The 21,422-nt window shown below is 46.9% G+C and overlaps 1 protein-coding gene across 4 annotated transcripts in view; it reads left to right on the top strand.

The window, feature by feature from the left end:
• Positions 1-3,436: 3,436 nt before the first annotated feature.
• Positions 3,437-21,422, top strand: part of golgb1 (golgin B1) — a 24,543-nt gene continuing 6,557 nt past the window's right edge. For 3 of the 4 annotated variants that reach the window (XM_045699944.1, XM_045699943.1, XM_045699942.1), the window contains exons 1-14: positions 3,437-3,553; positions 7,077-7,167; positions 7,624-7,803; positions 8,120-8,233; positions 8,408-8,575; positions 8,674-8,805; positions 8,909-9,022; positions 9,511-10,051; positions 10,169-10,245; positions 13,466-13,535; positions 14,063-19,280; positions 19,399-19,822; positions 19,924-20,157; positions 20,378-21,205. In XM_045699944.1, the coding sequence (XP_045555900.1) occupies positions 7,087-7,167; positions 7,624-7,803; positions 8,120-8,233; positions 8,408-8,575; positions 8,674-8,805; positions 8,909-9,022; positions 9,511-10,051; positions 10,169-10,245; positions 13,466-13,535; positions 14,063-19,280; positions 19,399-19,822; positions 19,924-20,157; positions 20,378-21,205 (8,181 nt within the window). In that variant the 5' untranslated portion in view covers positions 3,437-3,553; positions 7,077-7,086. The remainder of the gene's footprint in view (positions 3,554-7,076; positions 7,168-7,623; positions 7,804-8,119; positions 8,234-8,407; positions 8,576-8,673; positions 8,806-8,908; positions 9,023-9,510; positions 10,052-10,168; positions 10,246-13,465; positions 13,536-14,062; positions 19,281-19,398; positions 19,823-19,923; positions 20,158-20,377; positions 21,206-21,422) is intronic. The other variant, XM_045699946.1, reaches the window with a different exon arrangement.

The following is a 21,422-nucleotide window of genomic DNA, read 5'->3' as shown; positions in this document are numbered from 1 at the left end:
GGGTGTATGCTCTTTACTATTTATATTTCGAATGATAGGGAGGACAGCAATATGGTCCAATTCACGTACCTATCACTATAAAGCGTTGTCATCCCTGCTGCCTCTGATCAGACAGACTCACTAAACAAATACTGTTTCTAAATGATGTCTGAGTATTGGAGTGTGCCATCTGGTTTTCTTAATCGAAGGAATTTGATGTATAGTATTTACTTTCACTTTTACTCAAGTGTGACAATTTAGTACTTTTTCCATCACTGTAAATGCACTGCAGCATCATTAGTCATACATATGCATTGCTTCTCTGGATCAGCAATAGTGAAGTAAATGCTACTGTTTCTGGAAACTGTTTTCATTCAACAATCTGGAATCATTTCATGTTATCTCACCTATTTGCAAGCCTACATCAATCATGATCATGAGTCTGTGTGGCATTTGACTGGAAAGGGAAGAAAATAGTGAAGAATGTCACACAGTTCTGTGTTTAGTTTGGTTTATTGAGATTCTTTCACATTCATAGACCAAGTAGGACCAGGTCATTACTCATTAATAAGTTCATCATGACCACAAGACAATGCTTTCTGCAAGCATAAACTATCTGTATTTCAGTGCCAGACTTTGATTCTCTATACAGCGCAACAGTAACATTGACGCCAGACAAGCAGTGGATTTAGCATAATGCACAATAAAGTACTTCAACTGTGGTGCTTAGGCCCAGATAGAACATTGTGGCACATCCTACAGTCAGAAGTGTCTTACTTAGACTACAGTACAGAGTACTGGCAGTACATCCAACGAGCCTCGCAACCACAGACCATGTGTAACAACGCCAGCCCAGGACCTCCACATCCGGTTTCTTCACCTGGGAGATCATCTGAGACCAGACACCCGGACAGCTGATGAAACTGAGGAGTATTTCTGTCTGTAATAAAGCCTTTTTGTGAGGAAAAACTCATTCTGATTGGCTGGGCCTTGCTCCGCCCCTGCCCAGTCATGTGAAATCCATAGATAAGGGCCTAATTTATTTAAATTGCCTGATTTCCTTATATGAACTGTAACTCATTAAAATTGTTAATTGTTACATTTTGCATTTATATTCTTGTTCAGTATACAACAAAGAAGTTACTGCAAACACTTGTTTTCACCTCGCGCATCATTGCACGTGTGATAGAACAGCAGAATGTGTACTGCAATTTGTTTTTACCACGCTGCTCACCTCCGTAACACAGGAACTGTGGTGCCGTTTCCCCTAATGCAGATTCCATCTTTAAAGGCTTTATCTAGACCAGGGGTGTCAAACTCATTCCATGGATGGCCAGTGTCTGCAAGTTTTAGGTTTTTCCTTTCAATAGAGCCTTAAACAACCAGGTGAGGGGAGTTCGTTACTCGCTGGTGACCTTAATTCCTCTGATTACAAGGGAGGAGTGAAAACCCGCAGACACTCATTCATCCGTGGAATGAGTTTGACACCTGTGGTATACACTGAGTGTACAAAACATTAAGAACACCTGCTCTTTCCATGACATAGACTGACCAGGTGAAAGATATGATCCCTAATTGATGTCACTTGTTAAATCCACTTCAATCAGTCTAGATGAAGGGGAGAAGACAGGTTAAATAAGAACTGAGACATGGTTGGTGTAAGTGTGCCATTCAGAGGGTGAATGGGCAAGACAAAATATTTAAGTGCCTTTGAACAGGGTATGGTAGTAGGTGCCAGGCACACCGGTTTGTGTCAAGAGCTGCAATGCTGCTGGGGTTTTTTAACTAGTTTCCTGTGTGTAACAAGAAGGGTCCACCCAAACGACATCCAGCCAACTTGACACAACTGGGAAGCATTGGCGTCAACATGGGCCAGCATCCCTGTGGAATGCTTTCGACACCTTGTAGAGTCCATGCCCCAACGAATTAAGTCTGTTCTGAGGTCAAAAGGGGGGTGCAACTCAATATTAGGAAGGTGTTCCTAATGTATGGTATACTCAGTGTATATGAGTGATTGAAATAGTGATTTAAGTACAGACAACAGTCAACACATTTCCAACTATAAGGATTCTTTTTGGCATGATTTTGAACACAATGCTGCCATTCATATAGTATTTTCACAGTTTTTACAAATAAAATAAGTTTAAAAAAATAATACAATAAAAGGATACACATAAGCATAGATAAAGACAATTCTGTATTTGTTCAACTCAATAGTGGTTAGAATTACTGATAGACAGTATAATGCAGGAATGGGAATAGTCTTGAGACAGACTGAACATAAATGTAATTGATTAGATTTGGTTCTGGGTGCCGAGATTAAAATTTGAAAGACCCATTCCCTGTCCGGTGGCCCTGGAAACATACTTCTCACTTATTTACAGTCACATGAATAGCTGGCTGTGGGGACAAAATAGCTGCTTAGAGTTAGATCCCTATACTGTACATCCTATACATATTACAAATGACAGTTAGTAGGTAGGTAGTGTAGTTGAATTGACGTTATACCCTTTAGAAAAGTGTTTCAATACCAGAGATGTCTTAGTGTGTTTAATACCTGATTCTACCCCTCCTGTTAGTGGTTTTGGAGAAGCTTTCCTTGAACATTATTCTAGCAGTTTACGATATGAAAATTCAAACATGTAACTTTCATATTGGCATTACAGTACAAGGAATACACATGCAACTGATACATGCATATACTGTAAAACACTAGACTGTTAGTAAGTGTAAGGAATTAAACAATGAAATGAATTAATGACTTCAGTAAGGTGCTCTTTCCATTCTAATTCAACTCTCTCCCAACTTTCTCACCACTGTTGCACTTCATTTTCCCAAAAGATCAGTGAGATCTTCTGATTTGATGTCTTGAGCAGGCTGTCCGGTAGGTGCTAGGGTTTAAGGTTAAAACGCTCAAAATCATTCTAAGACTTCTTCAAGTTTAAAGAGACTTGACATGTTTAGTCTGGTCACCCTGATTTTGTGTCAGGGCTGGGGCAGATCTGCTTGGCAACCCCTCCACCGCCCCTTCTACGCCACCAATGCAGGTGTCTGTAGATGGAGTCAAAGACGGACGCGGTGTACCGTGCAAACAGTGTGGTCCACTTTAGCATTTGCACGAACCAGTTCACAGAGCGACTCACAAAGGTCACAAATACTGTGGTGTAGTGTGCAAGTAAGAGAAGGCTTCGTCCAAGTTGTCTTCCATTGTTGATGATCAGATTGACTCGTGGGTCATGACCCGGCCCCATCCTAATAAATTAAGTTGTGTGGTTCCAAATGAAAATGGATAAGAAGGTTAATCATTGTATAAAAATACAAACATTATCTTGTAAAAAAAAAAGAGCGTATTGGCGCATGTTGCACATTTTTCCTTAAGACGGTCTCTTGAAAAATGGTAAACGGTCGGAATTTACAGACGCTCCCTTGCTGTTGCGCAATCCTCCACTGGCCAATCGATGCTCTGCAAGTTTTGTTTCCGGGATGTTTGGTGATGTGGCTATGCACAGAAATACAGCAGAGGAGATTCTTCAAATAAAAAGCAGAAACCGGTATCTGAGAAGTACTCGTACAGGTTAGTCCCTCGTTCTTTCAACTATCAGCACACCATTCCCAGAGTTGCAGTTTAGAACAGCTTCCACACGCTCCAAAAAACAAGGCACAGCGATATATTTAGCCAATTACAGTTATCCTTGTAAGCCAGCTAGCTAGCTGCTTGTCTACGTGCACTGAAAAGCTAACTCGTTCGCTGTTTTTATACAAGCGCAACCAATACAGCATCATAATTCCGATTTATGTATATACATCAAATACTCTTACTATGGTTGGAGACAGCACTGTCAAATTGTTCAGAAAGTAAGCCATCCATTTCTCCCCATAATCTTTGCTGTTCAGGAGTAGTGGGCAAAACGAAATGACGCAGCCGCAGTCGAATTGCTCTATTGTTCGGCAGTGTTCGGCTCTTCCGGTGACACTCGAACCTCGAGGCCCTCTGCACGAACTATCTGGGTCACAAAACAATAATGCCCGTTAATGTATCTTGCCACATATATATTATCGGCACAAAGGACGATTGACTGCAGTGGCGGTCGGTGCCGTTTAAGATGAGGGAGGACAATACATTTTTTTTATGAGCATGGCCTTATTTCTATTACAGCATATTGGATGACTGTCATTCACATTTTATTCACCCAGCTCAAATCAAAGTTTATTTGTCACATACACATGGTTAGCAGATGTTAATGCGAGTGTAGCGAAATGCTTGTGCTTATAGTTCCGACCATGCAGTAATATCTAACAAGTAATCTAACCTAACAATTTCACAACAACTACCTTATACACACAAGTGTAAAGGAATGAATAAGAATATGTACATAATAATATATGAATGAGTGATGGCCGAACGGCATAGACAAGATTCAGTAGATGGTAGAGTACAGTATATACATATGAGATGAGTAATGCAGGGTATGTAAACATTATATAAAGTGGCATTGTTTAAAGTGGCTAGTGATACATTTATTACATCAATTTTTCCATTATTAAAGTGGCTAGAGTTGAGTCAGTATGTTGGCAGCAGCCACTCAATGTTAGTGATGGCTGTTTAACAGTCTGATGGCCTTGAGATAGAAGCTGTTTTTCAGTCTCTCGGTCCCGGCTTTGATGCACCTGTACTGACCTCACCTTCTGGATGATAGCGGGGTGAACAGGCAGTTGATGTCCTTGATGATCTTTTTGGCCTTCCTGTGACATCGGGTGCTGTAGGTGTCCTGGAGGGCAGGTAGTTTGCCCCCAGTGATGTGTTGTGCAGACCTCACCACCCTCTGGAGAGCCTTACGGTTGTGGGCGGAGCAGTTGCCGTACCAGGCGGTGATACAGCCCGACAGGATGCTCTCGATTGTGCATCTGTAAAAGTTTGTGTGTTTTCGCTGACAAGCCAAATTTCTTCAGCCTCCTGAGGTTGAAGAGGCGCTGCTGCACCTTCTTCACCACGCTGTCTGTGTGGGTGGACCATTACAGTTTGTCCGTGATGTGTGTACGCCGAGGAACTTAAAACTCTCCACCTTCTCCACTACTGTCCCGTCGATGTGGATAGGGGAGTGCTCCCTCTGCTGTTTCCTGAAGTCCAGGATCACCTCCTTTGTTTTATTGACATTGAGTGTGAGGTTATTGTCAACAAAACAAAGGAGATGATCCTGGACTTCAGGAAACAGCAGAGGGAGCACCCCCCATCCACATCGACGTGACAGTAGTGGAGAGGGTGGAAAGTTTTAAGTTCCTCGGCGTACACATCATGGACACGCGGACAACTGAAATGATCCACCCACACAGACAGCTTGGTGAAGAAGGCGCAGCAGCGCCTCTTCAACCTCAGGAGGCTGAAGAAATTCGGATTGTCACAAAAAACATTAACAAACTTTTACAGATGCACAGTCTAGAGCATCCTGTCGGGCTGTATCACCGCAATGTAACATCGATAGATTTAGGCTACTACATAATACTCTAATTTTCCCGATACCCATGTGAGGTTGCTACAACCTAGCCTATGAATGATAGTTTACAAGGTAGAGAATCATGGTGACAGACAGTGACACATTCAATACCGCCTTCCACACGTTTGCCTGCATCTAGCTAATCTAGGGAGTAATCATTAGTCCAACAGTTGCAAATGTGAATTTTTTTATTGGACAAATTGAGGTATTTCTATCCCAGTTTCGCTCCGTTTAAGAACCGGTGGGCCTGGTGGCAATTAATAATTAATAATTATATATATATATATATATATATAATATTTTTTTTTATATATATATATATTTTTTTATATAAAGCTTACCTTGGAAGAAATCCAGTGTTGGTTAGCCATAGCCAGCTAGCTAACATAGCATCCCTCTCTGTTTGAGCTAGGTGTCTGAGTACATTAAACTAGCTAGCTGCATGCGCTAGCTAAATAAGTGAAAGTAACAAAATAAAATACAACAAAATATCTTTCTCTCACTTTTCCTTAATTTTGGAATAAATTATTTTGTTCAACTATTGTCTTTCTCTCTTTGAGTCAACTACTCACCACATTTTATGCACTGCAGTGCTAGCGAGTGGTAGCTTATGCTTTTAGTACTTGATTCATTCTCTGATCCTTTGATTGCGTGGACAACATGTCAGTAAATGCTGTGATAGGTTTCTAGGACGTCCTCTGGAAGTTGTCATTATTACTGTGTAAGTCTATGGAAGGGGGTGAGAACCATGAGCCTCCTAGGTTTTGTATTGAATTCAATGTATCCAGAGGAGGACAGAAGCTAGCTGTCCTCCAGCTACACCTTGGTGCTGACATACAGAGTGCTGCTGAGGCTACTGTAGACCTTCATTGCAAAACGGTGTGTTTTCATCAATTATTTGTTGATGTGAATATATTTAGTATAGTTTGATCTAAAAAGGATAACTTTTTTAATATTTCACTATTTTTACGAAATTCATTGAGGATGGTCCTCCGAGGGGCCTGCACTTATTGACTGTCCAGGAACCCTCATTCTATGATTTCACTGGTCTCAATTGTTCTCTTCCACTGCACTTATGTCCATTGATTATTTGAGTCAATCTATGTTTTTGTCTTAAAATAAATTCTATACACAGAAATGTGAATCATAACATAACAGGGGCGCTAACGTTGTAAATGCATCATAATGCAAACTCCATAGAGATTTTTTTGATCCGGTTTCTGTATAATCACTTTGACAACTGCTGATGTATAAAGGGCTTTATGAATAATGATTGAGATAGAACCCTCAATGTCTAAACTCTAGAATCTCATATCTAACATGTCAAACCAAGGTGAAAGTATCATGTTATGACATGAGTTTACTTTGATCAGGGATCTTGCATGGGAAGAAACACTGCATGGAATATTCACCATTTAAAAACTTTACATAAGCTTATCATTTATTTTGTTGTGGCATCTATGGACTCAGAAGATATGAAAACCCCAAAATATTTTGGGAAAGTTTAGGTAGGACCTTTTTGGTAGGATCTTTTGAAACCTACTGACCATAACCCAAGTCCACCTGTCCAGATAAAGGCCTAATGTCTCTGCCTTGTACCACCAGTTTCGGCTACATGCTCAGCCGGCTGTCCCAGGGCTTTACCAACGTCCTGCAGGAGCTGTCTGGGGACGAGCCCCCCAATGGAGCCCCTCAGGTAAGAGAGACTCCCTCAACCCCTCACAAGCTTACATAACATGGCACATGTTTCCTGTCCTGGGCCCATATTTATCAATTGTGTGAGTTGTAGTGCTTAACTAGGATCAGCTCTTCTCTGTCCATAATAATAAATCCATTGTGATCTAAAAGGCAAAACTGGTCAGCACTCTAACACATTGTTCCCCAAACTCGGTTCTGGGGTCCCCCTGGGTGCACGTTTTGTTTCTTGCTCTAGCACTACACAGCTGATTCAAATAACCAACTCATCATCAAGCTATGATTATTTGAATCAGCTGTGTAGTGCTAGGGTAAAAACCAAAACCTGCACCCAGGGGGAGGGGACCCCAGGACCCAGTTTGATTCACCCTGCTCTAACGGATCACCATTGGAGGCCTTAATGTTCTCTAAGTCCCCATATTTGTAACCACTCTTCTTCTCTGTGGCCCTTTTGCAGGATATGTTGGTCCCCCAACTCCCCCCTGGAGATGCCCCCGGGGCCCCTGAGGAGTCTGGGCCTGGGGTGGAGGAGGAGCCCCTGGAGATGCTGGCCCATCTGGAGCAGCTGACAGTGCATCTCAAGGAGGTGGTCAGAGATAAGGACAGCCAGCTTGCCACCTTCGAAACGCAGCTCAAGGTGAGACCTGGGTACAGGTGGGTGTGTTGGCCTGCATGTGTTGTTTTGACTTTGTGTGTGTGTGTGCATGCGCCTATGTGTATTGCTATGACTTTGTATGCGTGTGTGTGTGAGACATGAATGCGGTGGTTTTATATGGATGTGCCCTCAATGCATAGCTTAGATTTTCTTTCTGTCCTGTGTGGGTTGGGATCATGAAATATTCATATTTGATGCACTTCTTGTCAAATAAAGATTGTGGTCAGAAATCTACTGAGATTATGCTGTTGTTGCTGGAACACAAGTTTAAATGCTGTGTTTGTTGGTGTGTTTACAGAGCGAAAGGGAGACAGCGGAGGCACGCTTCACTAAACTAAAGCTGCAGGCCAAAACCAAGATGGCTGCTCTGAACAAACAAATTGCTGACCTCAAAGGGCAGGAGGGAGCAACAGTAAGTCCTTTAGCCGAGTTCAAATAACTCCACGTTCAATAAGCATGGTTCTGATGTGTATTTTAGCTGTAATGTATACAGTTAAAATGTTGGAGATTCTTTACAGCCAGTTTGGTCTACACTAGACTATTTTGTCATCAATAACATTTTGAAATCCTTGTCTATTTCCTGAAGAGCTCTCCAGACAGCTCCTTCACCAGCTCAGCTCCTGCTGTGGAGGAGGAACTCCAGGAGCTGAGGAAGCAGCTCAGTGAGGTCTCGACCTCGGCTAAGAACCTCCAGGAGCGTCTCCAGATGTCCGAACAGGCCCTGTGTGAAAAGGAAGCCGTACACACGGAGCAGGTGCCAGTTTCGTTATTTCTCTAACCATTTTCAATGAAAAGGTTCCAGATTGTTTAAAAGGGGCCCGTCAGCTGACTGCAGAGATGTCACGTTTTTAGGTTCGTGTGCTTCAGGCAGTTGTCTGTGAAAAGGACGTGCGTTTCCAGGAGCAGATCCAGAAGCATGAGGACGAGCTGCTCAGGGTCACAGTGCAGAGGCAGAACGAGGCTGAGCTGCAGCAGGTACAGCAGGTACAAACTTCATTCTCTGACTCACTCTACACTCCCTCATACAGGCCAGGTCCTATACTCTGTTTTTAGCCTGTACCCAAGCCCTTAGTGTGTGTGTTGCTAGGCTCTACGTGCAGCCCAGCGGCGTTGTGAGGAGCAGGAGGAAGCCATGCGGTCACGCTGCCAGGTGCTGGAGATTCTGCAGGGGGAGCTGAACAATGCCGACCAGCAGAAACAGGTACAGACACGCTCTACTGTGCTGGTCAGTTAGAGCCATAGTGGGAATGGGGTTTTCTCAACGAAGGTCCCACAATAGAATAACAATGCAACCTGACTGACACTTGGGCAAAATGAGCCCATCTGAAGAGACTGACACAGAGTACTGTATTACATTATTCACCAAGTTACTAGTGTGACAGCAGAGTGACACTGAGTAAGTATGTTTGGTGATTGACAAATTGCATGTTACATAAGGGCTGAGGGGTAGACTCATTTCTCATCTAAATGCAAAATCACTTCTTGACTGGCACAGCCGAGCAGTTCTCGTTGTAGACCCTACCGTCCCCGTCCTTCATCTGTCTTCTTTCTCCCTCATTCTCTCGCTTCCTCTCTCTCTCGCTTCCTCTCTCTCTCGCTTCCTCTCTCTCTCGCTTCCTCTCTCTCTCGCTTCCTCTCTCTCTCGCTTCCTCTCTCCCTCGCTACCTCTCTCTCTCTCTCTCTCTGCAGATCCTCACGGCTCAGTTCCGCCAGATGGAGCAGGAGCTGGCTGAGGCTGGTAGGCAGAGGGAGGAGGAGAGACAGCAGTGGGCTGGGTGGTCCAGCCAGGCCCAGGCAGAGCTGGTGGCCCTCCGAGCCAACCTGGAGGCCTCCGAGAGGGACAGAGCAGCCCAGCTAGCCAACCTGGAGACCTCAGAGCGAGATAGATCAACCCAGATGGAGGAGCTGACAGTGAAACTGGAGTGGGCCGCTAGAGAGCGGGAGGAAGTGACCAACAGAGAAGTAGCCAGGTTGGAGAAGGAGCTTGCTGCCTTAAGAGAGGAGCATGGAGAGGGGCAAAGGGCAGGAGAGGCCCTGGCTGAGTTGTTGACAGGCCTGCGCTCTCTGGCTGGAGAGGGGGCTGAGGAGGACAGTTCTGTTCCCACCGACCCGGCCCTGTGCCTGGGTACACTGCAGACCCTGGAGGCCCGGCTGAAGAGGCTGAGGGTGGAGCAGAGGGAGAGCGAGGAACGCTGCACCCAGGTCACCCACTCCATGGAGACTTTGCAAGGTAAGGGAACCGAATACACTATCAAGCAAGTTTTGTTTATAAGTGTAAAGCATTCATGATACCCTGACAAGCGGCTTGCTTGCAGCGTATTTAATAATTGTGTTGTTTTTCTTTCAGAACAACTGGATAAGCGCACCGCAGAAGGCGAAGAGGCAGTTGCTAGGATACAACAGCTGGAGCAGCAAATTGGAATGGTGAGCAGTAAGACGCACTAAATTAATTTAGGAGATTGTTACGACTACTAAATGAATGAAGGTAGCACATGTTGTAAGCTTGTTTTGAATCCTGTAATAACCCGAAAATAAACATAAAAATGTACTTTGGGAGAAATAGCTTATATGGTTTATTATCTGTGAACCCCAAATTACCGCACTCTTCAGTCTGTTGTACCCATTGCGAGATTCTCTAATGTTCTTCGTCTATTTCTGTAATTTGACCAAATGGTGGGCTCATTTTCATCTGTGTAAAAGACAAAGCTATGGATGTCTTGCAAGGCTCATTATTTGAGAAGTTATGCAATGGCAAAAAAAACAATGACCAATGAACCAAGACTTATGTTAATATATGGCATCTGTTTATGTCAGATGTTTTCACACACAGTGAAATTACAGCGCCTTCAGAAAGTATTCATAACCCTTGACGTATTCCACATGTTGTTGTATTACAGCCTGAATTCAAAATGGTTGAAATCAATTTTTTTCTCTCACCCATCTACACACAATACTCCATAATGACAATGTGAAAACATGTTTTTACAAGTGTTACTACATTTATTGAAAATGAGATACAGAAATATGTCATTTTCGTAAGTATTCACACCCCTGAGTCAATATAGCTAGATCACCTTCGGCAGCGATTACAGCTATGAGGCATTGTGGGTAAGTCTCCAACAGTTTTGCACACCTGGATTGTACAATATTTGCACCTTTTATTTATTTTTATTCTTCAAGCTCCGTCAAGTTGGCTGTTGATTATTGCAAGACAGACATTTTCAAGTGTGGCCATAGATTTTCAAGTCGATTTAAGTCAACTGTAACTAGGCCACTTAGGAACAAAACATTAGGAAACCTCCTAATATTGAGTTGCACCCCCTTTTGCCCTCAGAACAGCCTCAGTTCATCAGGGCATGGACTCTGCAAAGTGTAAAGCGTTCCACAGGGATGCTGGCCCATGTTGACTCCAATGCTTCCCACAGTTGTGTTAAGTTGGTGGGAAATCCTTTTGGTGATGGACCATTCTTAGCGCACATGTTGAGTGTGAAAAACCCAGCAGCGTTTCAGTTCTTCACACAAACCTGTGCGCCTGGCACCTACTACCATACCCCATTCAAAGGCACTTAAATATTTTGTCTTGCCCATTCACCCTCTGAATGGCACACATACACAATCAATGTCTCACTTGCCTCAAGGCTTAAAAATCCTTCTTGAACCTGTCTCCTCGTCATCTACACTGATTGAAGTGGATTTAACAAGAGACATCAATAAAGGATCTTTCACCTGTTCAGTCTATGTCATGGAAAGAGCATGTTCTTAATGTTTTGTACACTCGGTGTATATTTAAGCAATAAGGCCAGAGGAAATGTGGTATTTGGCCAATATACCACGACTAAGGGCTTTTCTTAAGCACGACTCAACACGGAGTGCCTAGACACTGCCCTTACCCGTGGTATATTGGCCATATCACAAACCCCCGAGGTGCCTTATTGTTATTAAAAACTGGTTACCAATGTAATTAGAGCAGTAAAAATACACCCATGGTTTAAGGTCTGATATACCACGGCTGTCAGCCAATCAGCATTCAGGGCTCGACCCACCCAGTTTATAATTGGCATTGTGTTTTAGGTTATTGTCCTGCTGAAAGGTGAATCTGTCTCTGTTGGAAAGCAGACTGAACCAGGTTTTCCTCTAGGACTTTGCTTAGCTCTATTCCATTTATTTTTATCCTAAAGAACTCCATAGTCCTTGCTCATGACAAGCATACTCATAACATGATGCAGCCACCACCATGTTTGAAAATATGAAGAGAGGTACTCAATGATGTGTTGTGTTCGATTTGCCCCAAATATCACTTTTTGTCCTGAATACAAATGGTTAATTTCTTTGCCACATTTTTTGAAGTTTTACTTTAGTGCCTTATTGCAAGCAGACATGTTTTGGAATATTTTTATTATGTACAGGCTTCCTTCTTTTCACTCTGTTAATTAGGTTAGTATTGTGGAGTAACTACAATGTTGTTGATCCATCCTCAGTTCTCCTATCACAGCCATTAAACTTTAACTGTTTTAAAGTCACCATTGTCCATCCTCTGCGGCAACTAAGTTAGGAAGGACGACTGTATCTTTGTTCACCATGCTCAAAGGGTTATTCAATGTCTCCTTTTAAAATGTTTACCCATCTACCAATAGGTTCCCTTCTTTGCAAGGCATTGGAAAGCTCCCTGGTCTTTGTAATTGAATCTGTGTTTGAAATTCAATGCTTGGCTGAGGGGTAATTGTATGTGTGGGGTACAGAGATGAGGTAATCATTCAAAAATCATGTTAACCACTATTATTGCACACAGAGTGAGTCCATGATAACTTTTTGTGACTTGTTAAGCACATTTTTACTCCTGAACTTATTTAGACTTGCCATAACAAAGGGGTTGAATACTTATTGACTCAAGACATTTCAGCTCTTCATTTTTAAATAATTAGAAAAATGTCTAAAAACATAATTCCACTTTGACATTATGGGGTATTGTGTGTCATCCTGTGACACAACATTTCCATTTTAATAAATGTTTAATTCAGGCTGTATCACAACAAAATGTGGAAAAAGTCATGGGGTGTGAGTACTTTCTGAAGGCACTGTATGTTCAATCTAATTGTTAGACGATTCCCTTTCCAAACAGAATTGTTGACAGTGCGGAGTCACAATAGAACACGACAACCCCAGTCTGATACAATATGATCTATTGGTGTGCTGTTATTTCACTGTGCTGTGAGGACTGCCCAGCCAGCACATTGAGTGTCACACATGCTTATTCATGTGGGGAAGTCTCTCTGGTCTCTGCCCTGACTACTGGGGCAGGTCAGTCAGCCACGATCTATCTCAGAGGGGACAGCCTGAGGGACAGAGATAGTGGTTGGGTTTAATAATGCTGAGGAAGAATGTCCTGTCATTTGGGTCAAGGCAATGCTAATCGCCTCTCCACTGATCCTCTGTTATGACTGTAGCCCTGGGCTGACCTTCACACCCAGGCCCATCATAACTACAGTGTAACTATTGTGTAACTACATTACAGCTGTGTGAAACTGTTAACTCAATTAATTTTGAATATAGTCCCACTTCAATGGGATTGATCTATTATTAAGTCATAAAGTGTACACCCTCTGTGTGTTCAGAAATAACCCAGGCGTTTGTTTTTCTCTCCTAGGCTGCTAGGGAGTCATTGGTCCAGTGTGTGACTGACCCGTCTGTGGAAGAAGTGACTGATGCTGAAAAAGGTAAAGAGACCTATTTTAAAATGTGTGTTTTTATTCTCTGAATCTGAAAGCCAACCACCAGGACTTTGACCAGTCATCCATCCTGCCAGCAGCACACACACACACCCTCTATTGATGTGTTTGCATAGGCTTGGACACGGTGTGCTGTCACAGGCCTCGCTGACAACAGAGTTTGGCATAGTGACGCAGATGTGCTTACAGGCCTTACCCATTTCACAGTCTGACTAAACCTGAAAGACTGGTGGTTTAGTAGACATGTCGACAGTATGTTAACAGTGTTGACAGTATGTTGACAGTATGTCACTAATCATCTCAATTGTTAACATTTAGAAGCAAAAATCTGAAAATCTATAATATATAGGTCTAGTCATGAACTACTGGGAGGTGCCAGAGGTAGGGTTGAATTTTAGTTCCTGCAATGGCTACATGAAAAATATCTGTTTTGGCATTTCAGGTATGATCAATTAATTGTGCATTGTGTGATTATTAGGCTGGCTATTCATTTTCATCTTTATTGATTTCCCCAGCCCAAATATTGGCTCTGGAGCAGCAGCTATTGGAGAAAGACCATGAGTTGACTGCCCTGCGAGAGAGTCTTGTGCTGGCTAAAGAGCAGGGCTCAAATGATGCATTCAAGGTAAGCGCTGATCAGATTCTAGACCAGAGTGAGGACACCGCCATGGCCCCCTGCGACAGTCCTACAGTGCTGCCAGACCTCCTAGAAGACACGCGAGAGGAGGACACCACCCTGGTGGCAGAGGATTGCGCAATTCTGTCAGTCGCCGCTGATAACGAGAGCAGTCCAGAGCTCATTGAACCCCAGTCTGACTCTCCCGGAGAATCTAAGGGGGCCTCCTCTGATGAGATGGTCACTAGCAGTGACTCCGAGGTGGCCCACAGCAGCTGGACCCTCCTAGAGGCTGTGAACCAAGATGAAGGTCAGCAGTCGCCTCCCATACTGCAGGGCTTTGGCCAGCTCCAGATGCAATCCTGGGAAGAGAACAGCTCTGAGCAGGAAACATCCACAGTCCAGGTGGAGTCCTCATCAGTCATCATCCGTGAGACTGTGCAGGTGCACCTCAGCCAGCAGGGGGCGACCCTCTCTGACTTTGCCCCTGGACAGGTGTTTGCCCAGGCCTTGGCAGATGAGCTGCAGAACAGGTACAGTGAGCTCATGGCTGAGCTCCAGAGATTGAGAGAGGCTGCCTCAGAGTCACAGGAGAGAACCCAAGGCCTTGAGGAAGAGATTCGGTCCCTGGCAGCTGCCAAGGATGAGGCTGAGTCCCAGGCCCAGAGATTTGAGGAAGAGCTCCAGTCAGCCAGGTCAGAGATGGACACGGTGGCCCAGCACAGTGGCTCCGAGTTGGAGAGGCAGAGCATGGAGATGCATCTCCTGGAGGAGCAGCTGGCCAGCCTGCAGACAGAAGGCCACTCCAAAGAGCAGAAGATCCAGGCTCTGCAGGCAGACCTGGACGAGGCTCAGCACTCTCTCTCTGAGCAGGAGGGCCAGGCCAGGATGCTGAGCGCCCAGCTGGAAGAATGGGAGATCACCACCTCTGAGCTGGAGCAGAAGCTCCAAGACATGGAGGCCAGACTGCTGGAGTTCTCCCAGGCTAGGGACATGGCCAAAGCTGTACTGTCTGAGAGGGACACTGAGATTAACGAGCTGCTACTGCGCATCACCCAGAAAGAGCAGGAGATGATGGAGCTGAGCAATGGCATGTCTGCCAAACTGCTCCAGACCAGTGAGGAGAAGTTCCTAATGAGCACTGAGGTCAAGAAACTGAAGGAGCAGATAATTGAGCTTGAGAATGCTGGAGAAAAGGAGAAAGCGACAGGGGAGAGTCATGTAGAGGATGGTGATGAGCTCACTAGTTTGCGAAAGGACAAAGAGGATCTGACAACCCAAGTGGCCACCATTAAAAAGAGGTTGCAGGCAGCCCTGGTGCAGCGCAAAGAGCTGATGAAAAAAGTTGCAGAGTTTGAGAAAGATGCAGATCAAAGGAAAGGACAAGTAGGGAAAGCAACGGAGGAAGCCCCTGCAAGTGTACCAGCTTTAGAAAAAGACAGAAAACAAGAGGTTATGGCAATTGAGACTACTTTCGAAGAGTTCAGACAAGCCTTGAAGTCCAAAGAAGAGGCCATGGAGGTTTTGGAACAGAAAATCAGCCAGCAGGATCAGGTTTTGGAAGAGACACTTGAAATGAACAGAAGGCTGAGTGAGGGAGCTGAGCAGACTCCAGAGGCTGACACCTCAGCTGAAATCACTGGTTTGCAGTCCCAGGTGGCCTCACTGGAGTCAGATTGCGAAACACTGCAAAAGAAACTGCAGGAGGCCCAGGACTCTTGCAAAGACACTATCTGCAAGGCCAAAGAAAAGGACAGGCACCACCGCGAACAGCTAAAACAGCAAAAGGAAGAGTACAACGGGCTGTTGGAGCGTTTGGAGGAGCAAGTTGGTGAACGAGATGGGCTGTTGACTAGACTGAGCGAGCTCGAGGAACTGCAGGCACAGAAAGAGGTGGGCACAGAGAAGGAAGTACATGCTGAGCTGGAGACCAACGCTGCAGTGGAGAAGATTGAGAAGCCAGCTTCAGGAGATTGGGTCCAGGAAGACTGGGTGGAATTTGCAGCTCCTGAGAATGAAGCACAACAACAACAAGGTGATAATCCAATTACCAGTGCCGAGGAACCCTCTCAGCTACTTTCAGCTGACATTGAGGCCTTATTACAAGCTCTGAAAGAAGAGGTCCAGGCTGAGAAGGCATCTTGTACAGAGTTGGAGGGCCAACTACAGGAGAGCCAGGCTAGCCTGTCACTCAGGGAAAGTGAGCTTCTAGTGCTGGGCAAAGAGTTGCAGGCCCTGAGAGAGAAGGAGAGCCAGATTGAACATGTCTATGAGGAGTTGGAGGCTCTGAGGGAGAAGTGTCTACAGGCTCAGACCTATGCAGAAGCTGTGAAAGCAGAGTTGGAGGCTGCGGCCAAGGGAGCCGCCTCAGACTCCGCTGAGTCCACCATTGCCATCCTGCAGACAGAGGTGGGGGAATTCAAGCAGTTCCTGAGCAACAAGAACGATGAGATCATGGAGCTTAGCCAGCAGCTGGGTGAGCAAAGCTCCCTCCTCCAGTCCATGCAAGAGACAGTGTATGAGAAGGACCAGTCGATCGCCTCCCTGCAGGAAGGCCTGAGGGCAGAGAAGGAAAAGAGCCAGAGACTGGAGGCCGAGGTCCCCCAGAGGCAAGAGGAAGAGAAAGGCAGCAACTCCAAGATCCTGCAGCTTCAGCAGAAGCTCAAGGCTGCCCTTATCTCCCGCAAAGAGGCCCTCAAAGAGAACAAAAGCCAGAAAGAACAGTTGGCCTCCACTGAGAAAGTCATCACTGAACTGCATCAGAAGATGGAGGCTAGAGAAGTCGAGCTGGAGAAGCTGAGAGCAGAAAGAGAGAGGCTGATAGAGGAGGTTGATCGGACCTTGGTGGAGAACCAGAGCCTTGAGGGGTCCTGCGAGAGCCTCAAGCTGGCCATGGAGGGTATGCTGACAGAGAAAGACTTCTGTAAAAGAGAGGCAGAGTCTGCCAAAGAGGAGGCTGCCCGGGCATGCAGAGAATGGGAGGAGAAGCTGAATGGGATGAAGGATGAGTATGAGACTCTGCTAAAGTCCTATGAGAACGTGAGTGATGAGGCAGAGCGTGTGAGACGTGTGCTGGAAGCTGCTAGGCAGGAGAGGAAGGAGCTTGTTGCTAGAGCCAGGACCCACGAGACGGCCAGGCAGGAGGCTGAACGGCAGAAAGAAGAGGCCCAGAAAGAGGTGGACACTGTCAAAGACAAGATGAGGAAGTTTGCCAAGACCAAGCAGCAGAAAATCATGGATTTAGAGGAGGAGAACGAGAGTCTCAGAGAGATGGATGAAAAGAAAGGAATAAGAAGGGAGGACAATGCACTCAAAGGAGAACTTGAAAGACTCAAAGATGAGTTTGAGGCTCTGAAAGCTGATTTGAATGCCACTACGGCACAGAGGGACTCCTTAGAACAGCAAGTTGTTGAGTTGAGGGAGCAACTAGCCCAAGAGCTAGAGAAAGGGGACAGATTAGCTCCAGATAAAACCCCCAGCTCTGATGATGTAGTGGAGGAGACCATTGTTGCCCAGCAGTCTAGTACAGTCATGACTAAAACTACCCAAGAGCCAGTTAAGAGCCAGCCTCAGGACATAGAGCCACATAGCCAGGCCATAGAGTCTGAGGTAGCTGCACCTGAAACTCCCTCTGTTGAGGAGATGGTGAAGATCGAAATAACTGAACATACACAGGCCCTAATTGATGAGAAATTGAGCAAAATGGAGGCAACCCTACAGTCAGAGAGGGAACTGAGGCAACAGCGCGAGGCTGAACTCACTGCTGAGCTGGCCTCTCTGGAGCAGCGCCTTCAGGAGAGTAAAGAGAAGCAACAGACCCAGAGGGAGGAGCCAGTGAAGACGGATATGTCTGAAAGTGAACAGACCGTAATTGAGGGAAAACGGATGGAAATGGAGGCAGCCCTGCATTCAGAGAGGGAACAGTGGCAAGAGAGTGAGGCTGAACTCAAGGTTGGACTAGCCTCTCTGGAGCAGCTCCTTCAGGAGAGTAAAGATAAGGAACAGAGCCTGATGGAAGAGAGCTCTAAAAGGGAAGCCCAACTCCAGGAGCTCCACAGCAGCCTGGAGGTAGAGAAGGACGACCTAGAGGAGCGTCTGATGAACCAGCTGGCCCAGCTGAATGGCAGCATCGCCGGCTACCAGCAGGACGCGACAGACAGCCGGGAGCGTCTTGCGGAGCTGCAGAGGGAGGTGGAGAGACTGGAGAGGGAGCGGGCTGAACTGGAAGCCCTGGCCGAGAGCGAGAGGGACCGGGCAGCCAGGCTGGAGGAGGACAAGAGGCAGGCCCAGAGAGAGCGGGCCGAGGCAGAGGCAGAGTCAGGGAAGCAGAGGGAGCTGGAGCAGCAGCTGAAGTCCGCCCAGAGGGTGAAAGAGGGCAGCCAGAGCCGGGCAAAGCAGCTGGAGGAGCTGCTGAGAGAGAAGCAGCTGGAGGTGCGCCAGATGCAGAAGGACTGCATCCAGTACCAGGAAAGGATCAGTGAGATGGCCAGGGAGGGCAAGGCTTTGCAACTGGGCAGCAACGAGGTCCACAAAGAGCTTGGGCAAGCCTGTCTTGAGAGGACCAAAGTCACAGACGCTTTGAAGAAGACTGAGGCTGAGCTATCTAGCTGCAAAGCCCAGCTGGTTGAGGCCCAGACAGAGGCCAGCCAGGCCCAAGCTGAGAGGAGAGCCTGTGAGCAGACCACTCTACAGAGAGAGGCTGAGTTGAAAGCAGAGGCAGAGCAGAGCCTGGACTCTGTGAGGTTCAGGCTGGGAGCCGAGCTGAAGCATATTGAGCTGAGGTTGGAGGAGTCTTACCGGGAGAGGGAGAGAGAGGAGGATGCCACCCGGGAGGCAAAAGAGCTGGCTGACACCGCTGAGAGACAGGCCCAGCAGATGCAGACCCGCCTGGATGAGTCTCTGGCCCGACTGGCTGCCTTCTCGCGCTGTATGTCCTCCCTGCAGGACGACAGGGACCGCGTGCTGGATGAGACCCGGCAGTGGGAGAGTCGTTTCAACAGCACCCTCCAGGGGAAGGAGGCTGAGGTGCGGGAGGGAGAGACCCGGTCCAGAGATCTGGCTGAACAGCTGCAGAAAGAGACCGCTCGGAGAGAAGAGCTACAGCTTACAGTGGACAGGTAAAAATGGCTACTGTTCCTGATAAAGTTAATTAATTAAATTGCCCCAATTTCCAGCCAGGTTTGTGATACACTATGCTGTGTTATGTAATGTGTTTATTTGTTATTTTTGGTCCAGACTGCAGAAAGCAGACGAGCAGTGGCAGCTGAAATGGGAGCAGGAAGAGAAGAGGCTCCGCGAGAACCAGGCTGCCCTGGAGCAGGAGAGGGAGGAGCTTCAGAAGTCCCTAGCCCAGACCGAGACCTCCCTGGCTGACGCTCGCGCCAAGCTGGCCTCCCTGGAGAGCGAGGCGGAGGGGCTCCGCCACAGAACCCAGGCCCTGGAAGAGGCAGTTGGGAAGCTGCAGGGAGAGACCAACGAGGCCAGGTCCCAGCTGAAGGAGAGGGAAGCAGAGGGGAGGAGGCTGGGCCTGAGCGTGGAACAACTGGAGACAGACCTGCGCTCCTCCAAGACCCTGACAGAGAGCCTGCAGACAGAGCTGAGTGAGAAGGAGAGGAGAGAGGTGGAGCTGCTGGGGGAGAAGGAGCAAGCCGTGACCCAGGTATGGATCACTTTTATTTCATCTCTGCTTTATGTCAATGAAAATGTTTAAACTCATTCCCCTGCATCTTCTTGACTTTTTACATGCGCGCTCCCCCTCAGGCTGCAGAGGAGTCCAGGAGGGAGGCTGACTCCAGGGCCCAGGAGGCTGAGAAGGAGCTGGAGGAGAGGAGAGAGGAGGTGCGGGGTCTGGAGGACCGGCTGCGGAAGGCAGAGGAGGAGAGCAGCCACAGCAAAGCCAGGCTGGATGCCTTCACCAAGGCCATGGGCTCTTTACAGGACGACAGAGACAGAGTACTTGGCATGTACAAACAGCTGGAGGAGAAACATCTGCAGGTAAAAGAACAATGATAACATGTGTACAGAGGAGGTCAAGAAGAGATTCTGAATGGTAAACCGGTAGTAAATGTTTATTTATGTACACGCATGTCATCGACATACTGAAACTGTATGTAGTGATAAGAGTGATATTATTAGTGTGATAGTACTCTAGAATGTCTTCCTCGTGCCCCAGTTGTATAACCCATCCCTCTACGTGATGGATCTGTTGTCCCAGGTGATGATGGAAAAGGATGCTCTGATCCAGGAGGCTGCTGCGGAGAATAACAGTCTGAAGGAGGAGCTGCGCTCCCTATTGGTCCAGAGGGATGACCTCCACGCAGAGAAGGCCAAGCTATCTGCCCAGCTTCATGGCTACAGGGACGATCTTACCCAGGTCCTCACCATGAAGGAGTCCCAGCACAAGCAGCTCTTGTCCGGCCAGCTTGAGCGCATCGCTACCCTGGAGAAGGAGAAAGAAGAGCTAGGGGCTAAGATCAAGAGCCTGGAGGGAGGGGAGGCTTTAGTTCAGGCGGTAGAGAGGGAGACCCTCAGCCAGGCTGGTGATAGTGGAAACATGCAGGTGAGAGACGCTCCTGGGGCGGAGGTAGAGAAGCTGAGGGAGCAGCTGCAGGCTGCCAGGACCCAGGTGGAGAGCCTGGAGGAGAGCCTTGCCAAGGAAAGAGAGGTGCAGGAGGCTCGGCAGAAGGAGCTGAAAGAACTGCGTTGGGAGGGAGGGGTGACGCGGACGGAGTCGGAGACAGCGGCCGAGAGGGTGGCCGAGCTGGCCCGAGACCTGCTGACCATGGAGCAGAGGCTGCTGGAGGAGAGGGAGGTGGCCGGCCAGCTCCGGGCCCAGAACCAGGCGTTCGGCAAGGCCATGGCGTCACTACAGGGTAGCAGGGATCAGGCACTCAGCCAGGCCCAGGAACTCAGCCTCAGACTGGAGGAGATGAGCAGGGCAGGGGGCCAGCAGACACCCACCATGTGCCATGGAGGATCCACTGCAGAGGTGTGGGGACTGAAGAACGCCCTGTCAGCCCTGCAGAACGACAGGGAGAGACTGGTAATCAACCAGAGTTATTTCCATTTTACACAAAGTATTCCATAAAAGCACTATGACGTGTCTTTGGCTATGCCGGATTAAGTGATATGACATGCTATTCTATAAAATAATTTCTCTGTAATTAATATTACCTGATTAAGCTAATCATGTAAGTGAAATTAACTAGAAAGTCGGGGCACCACGAAAGAATATTTATAGAGCTGTTATCTTCCGAATA

Source organism: Salmo salar, chromosome ssa17, assembly GCF_905237065.1.
Source record: "Salmo salar chromosome ssa17, Ssal_v3.1, whole genome shotgun sequence".
NCBI classification, from domain to species: domain Eukaryota; kingdom Metazoa; phylum Chordata; class Actinopteri; order Salmoniformes; family Salmonidae; genus Salmo; species Salmo salar.
Note: the sequence above shows the minus strand (reverse complement) of the source record. Positions and strands in the feature narration are given on the sequence as shown.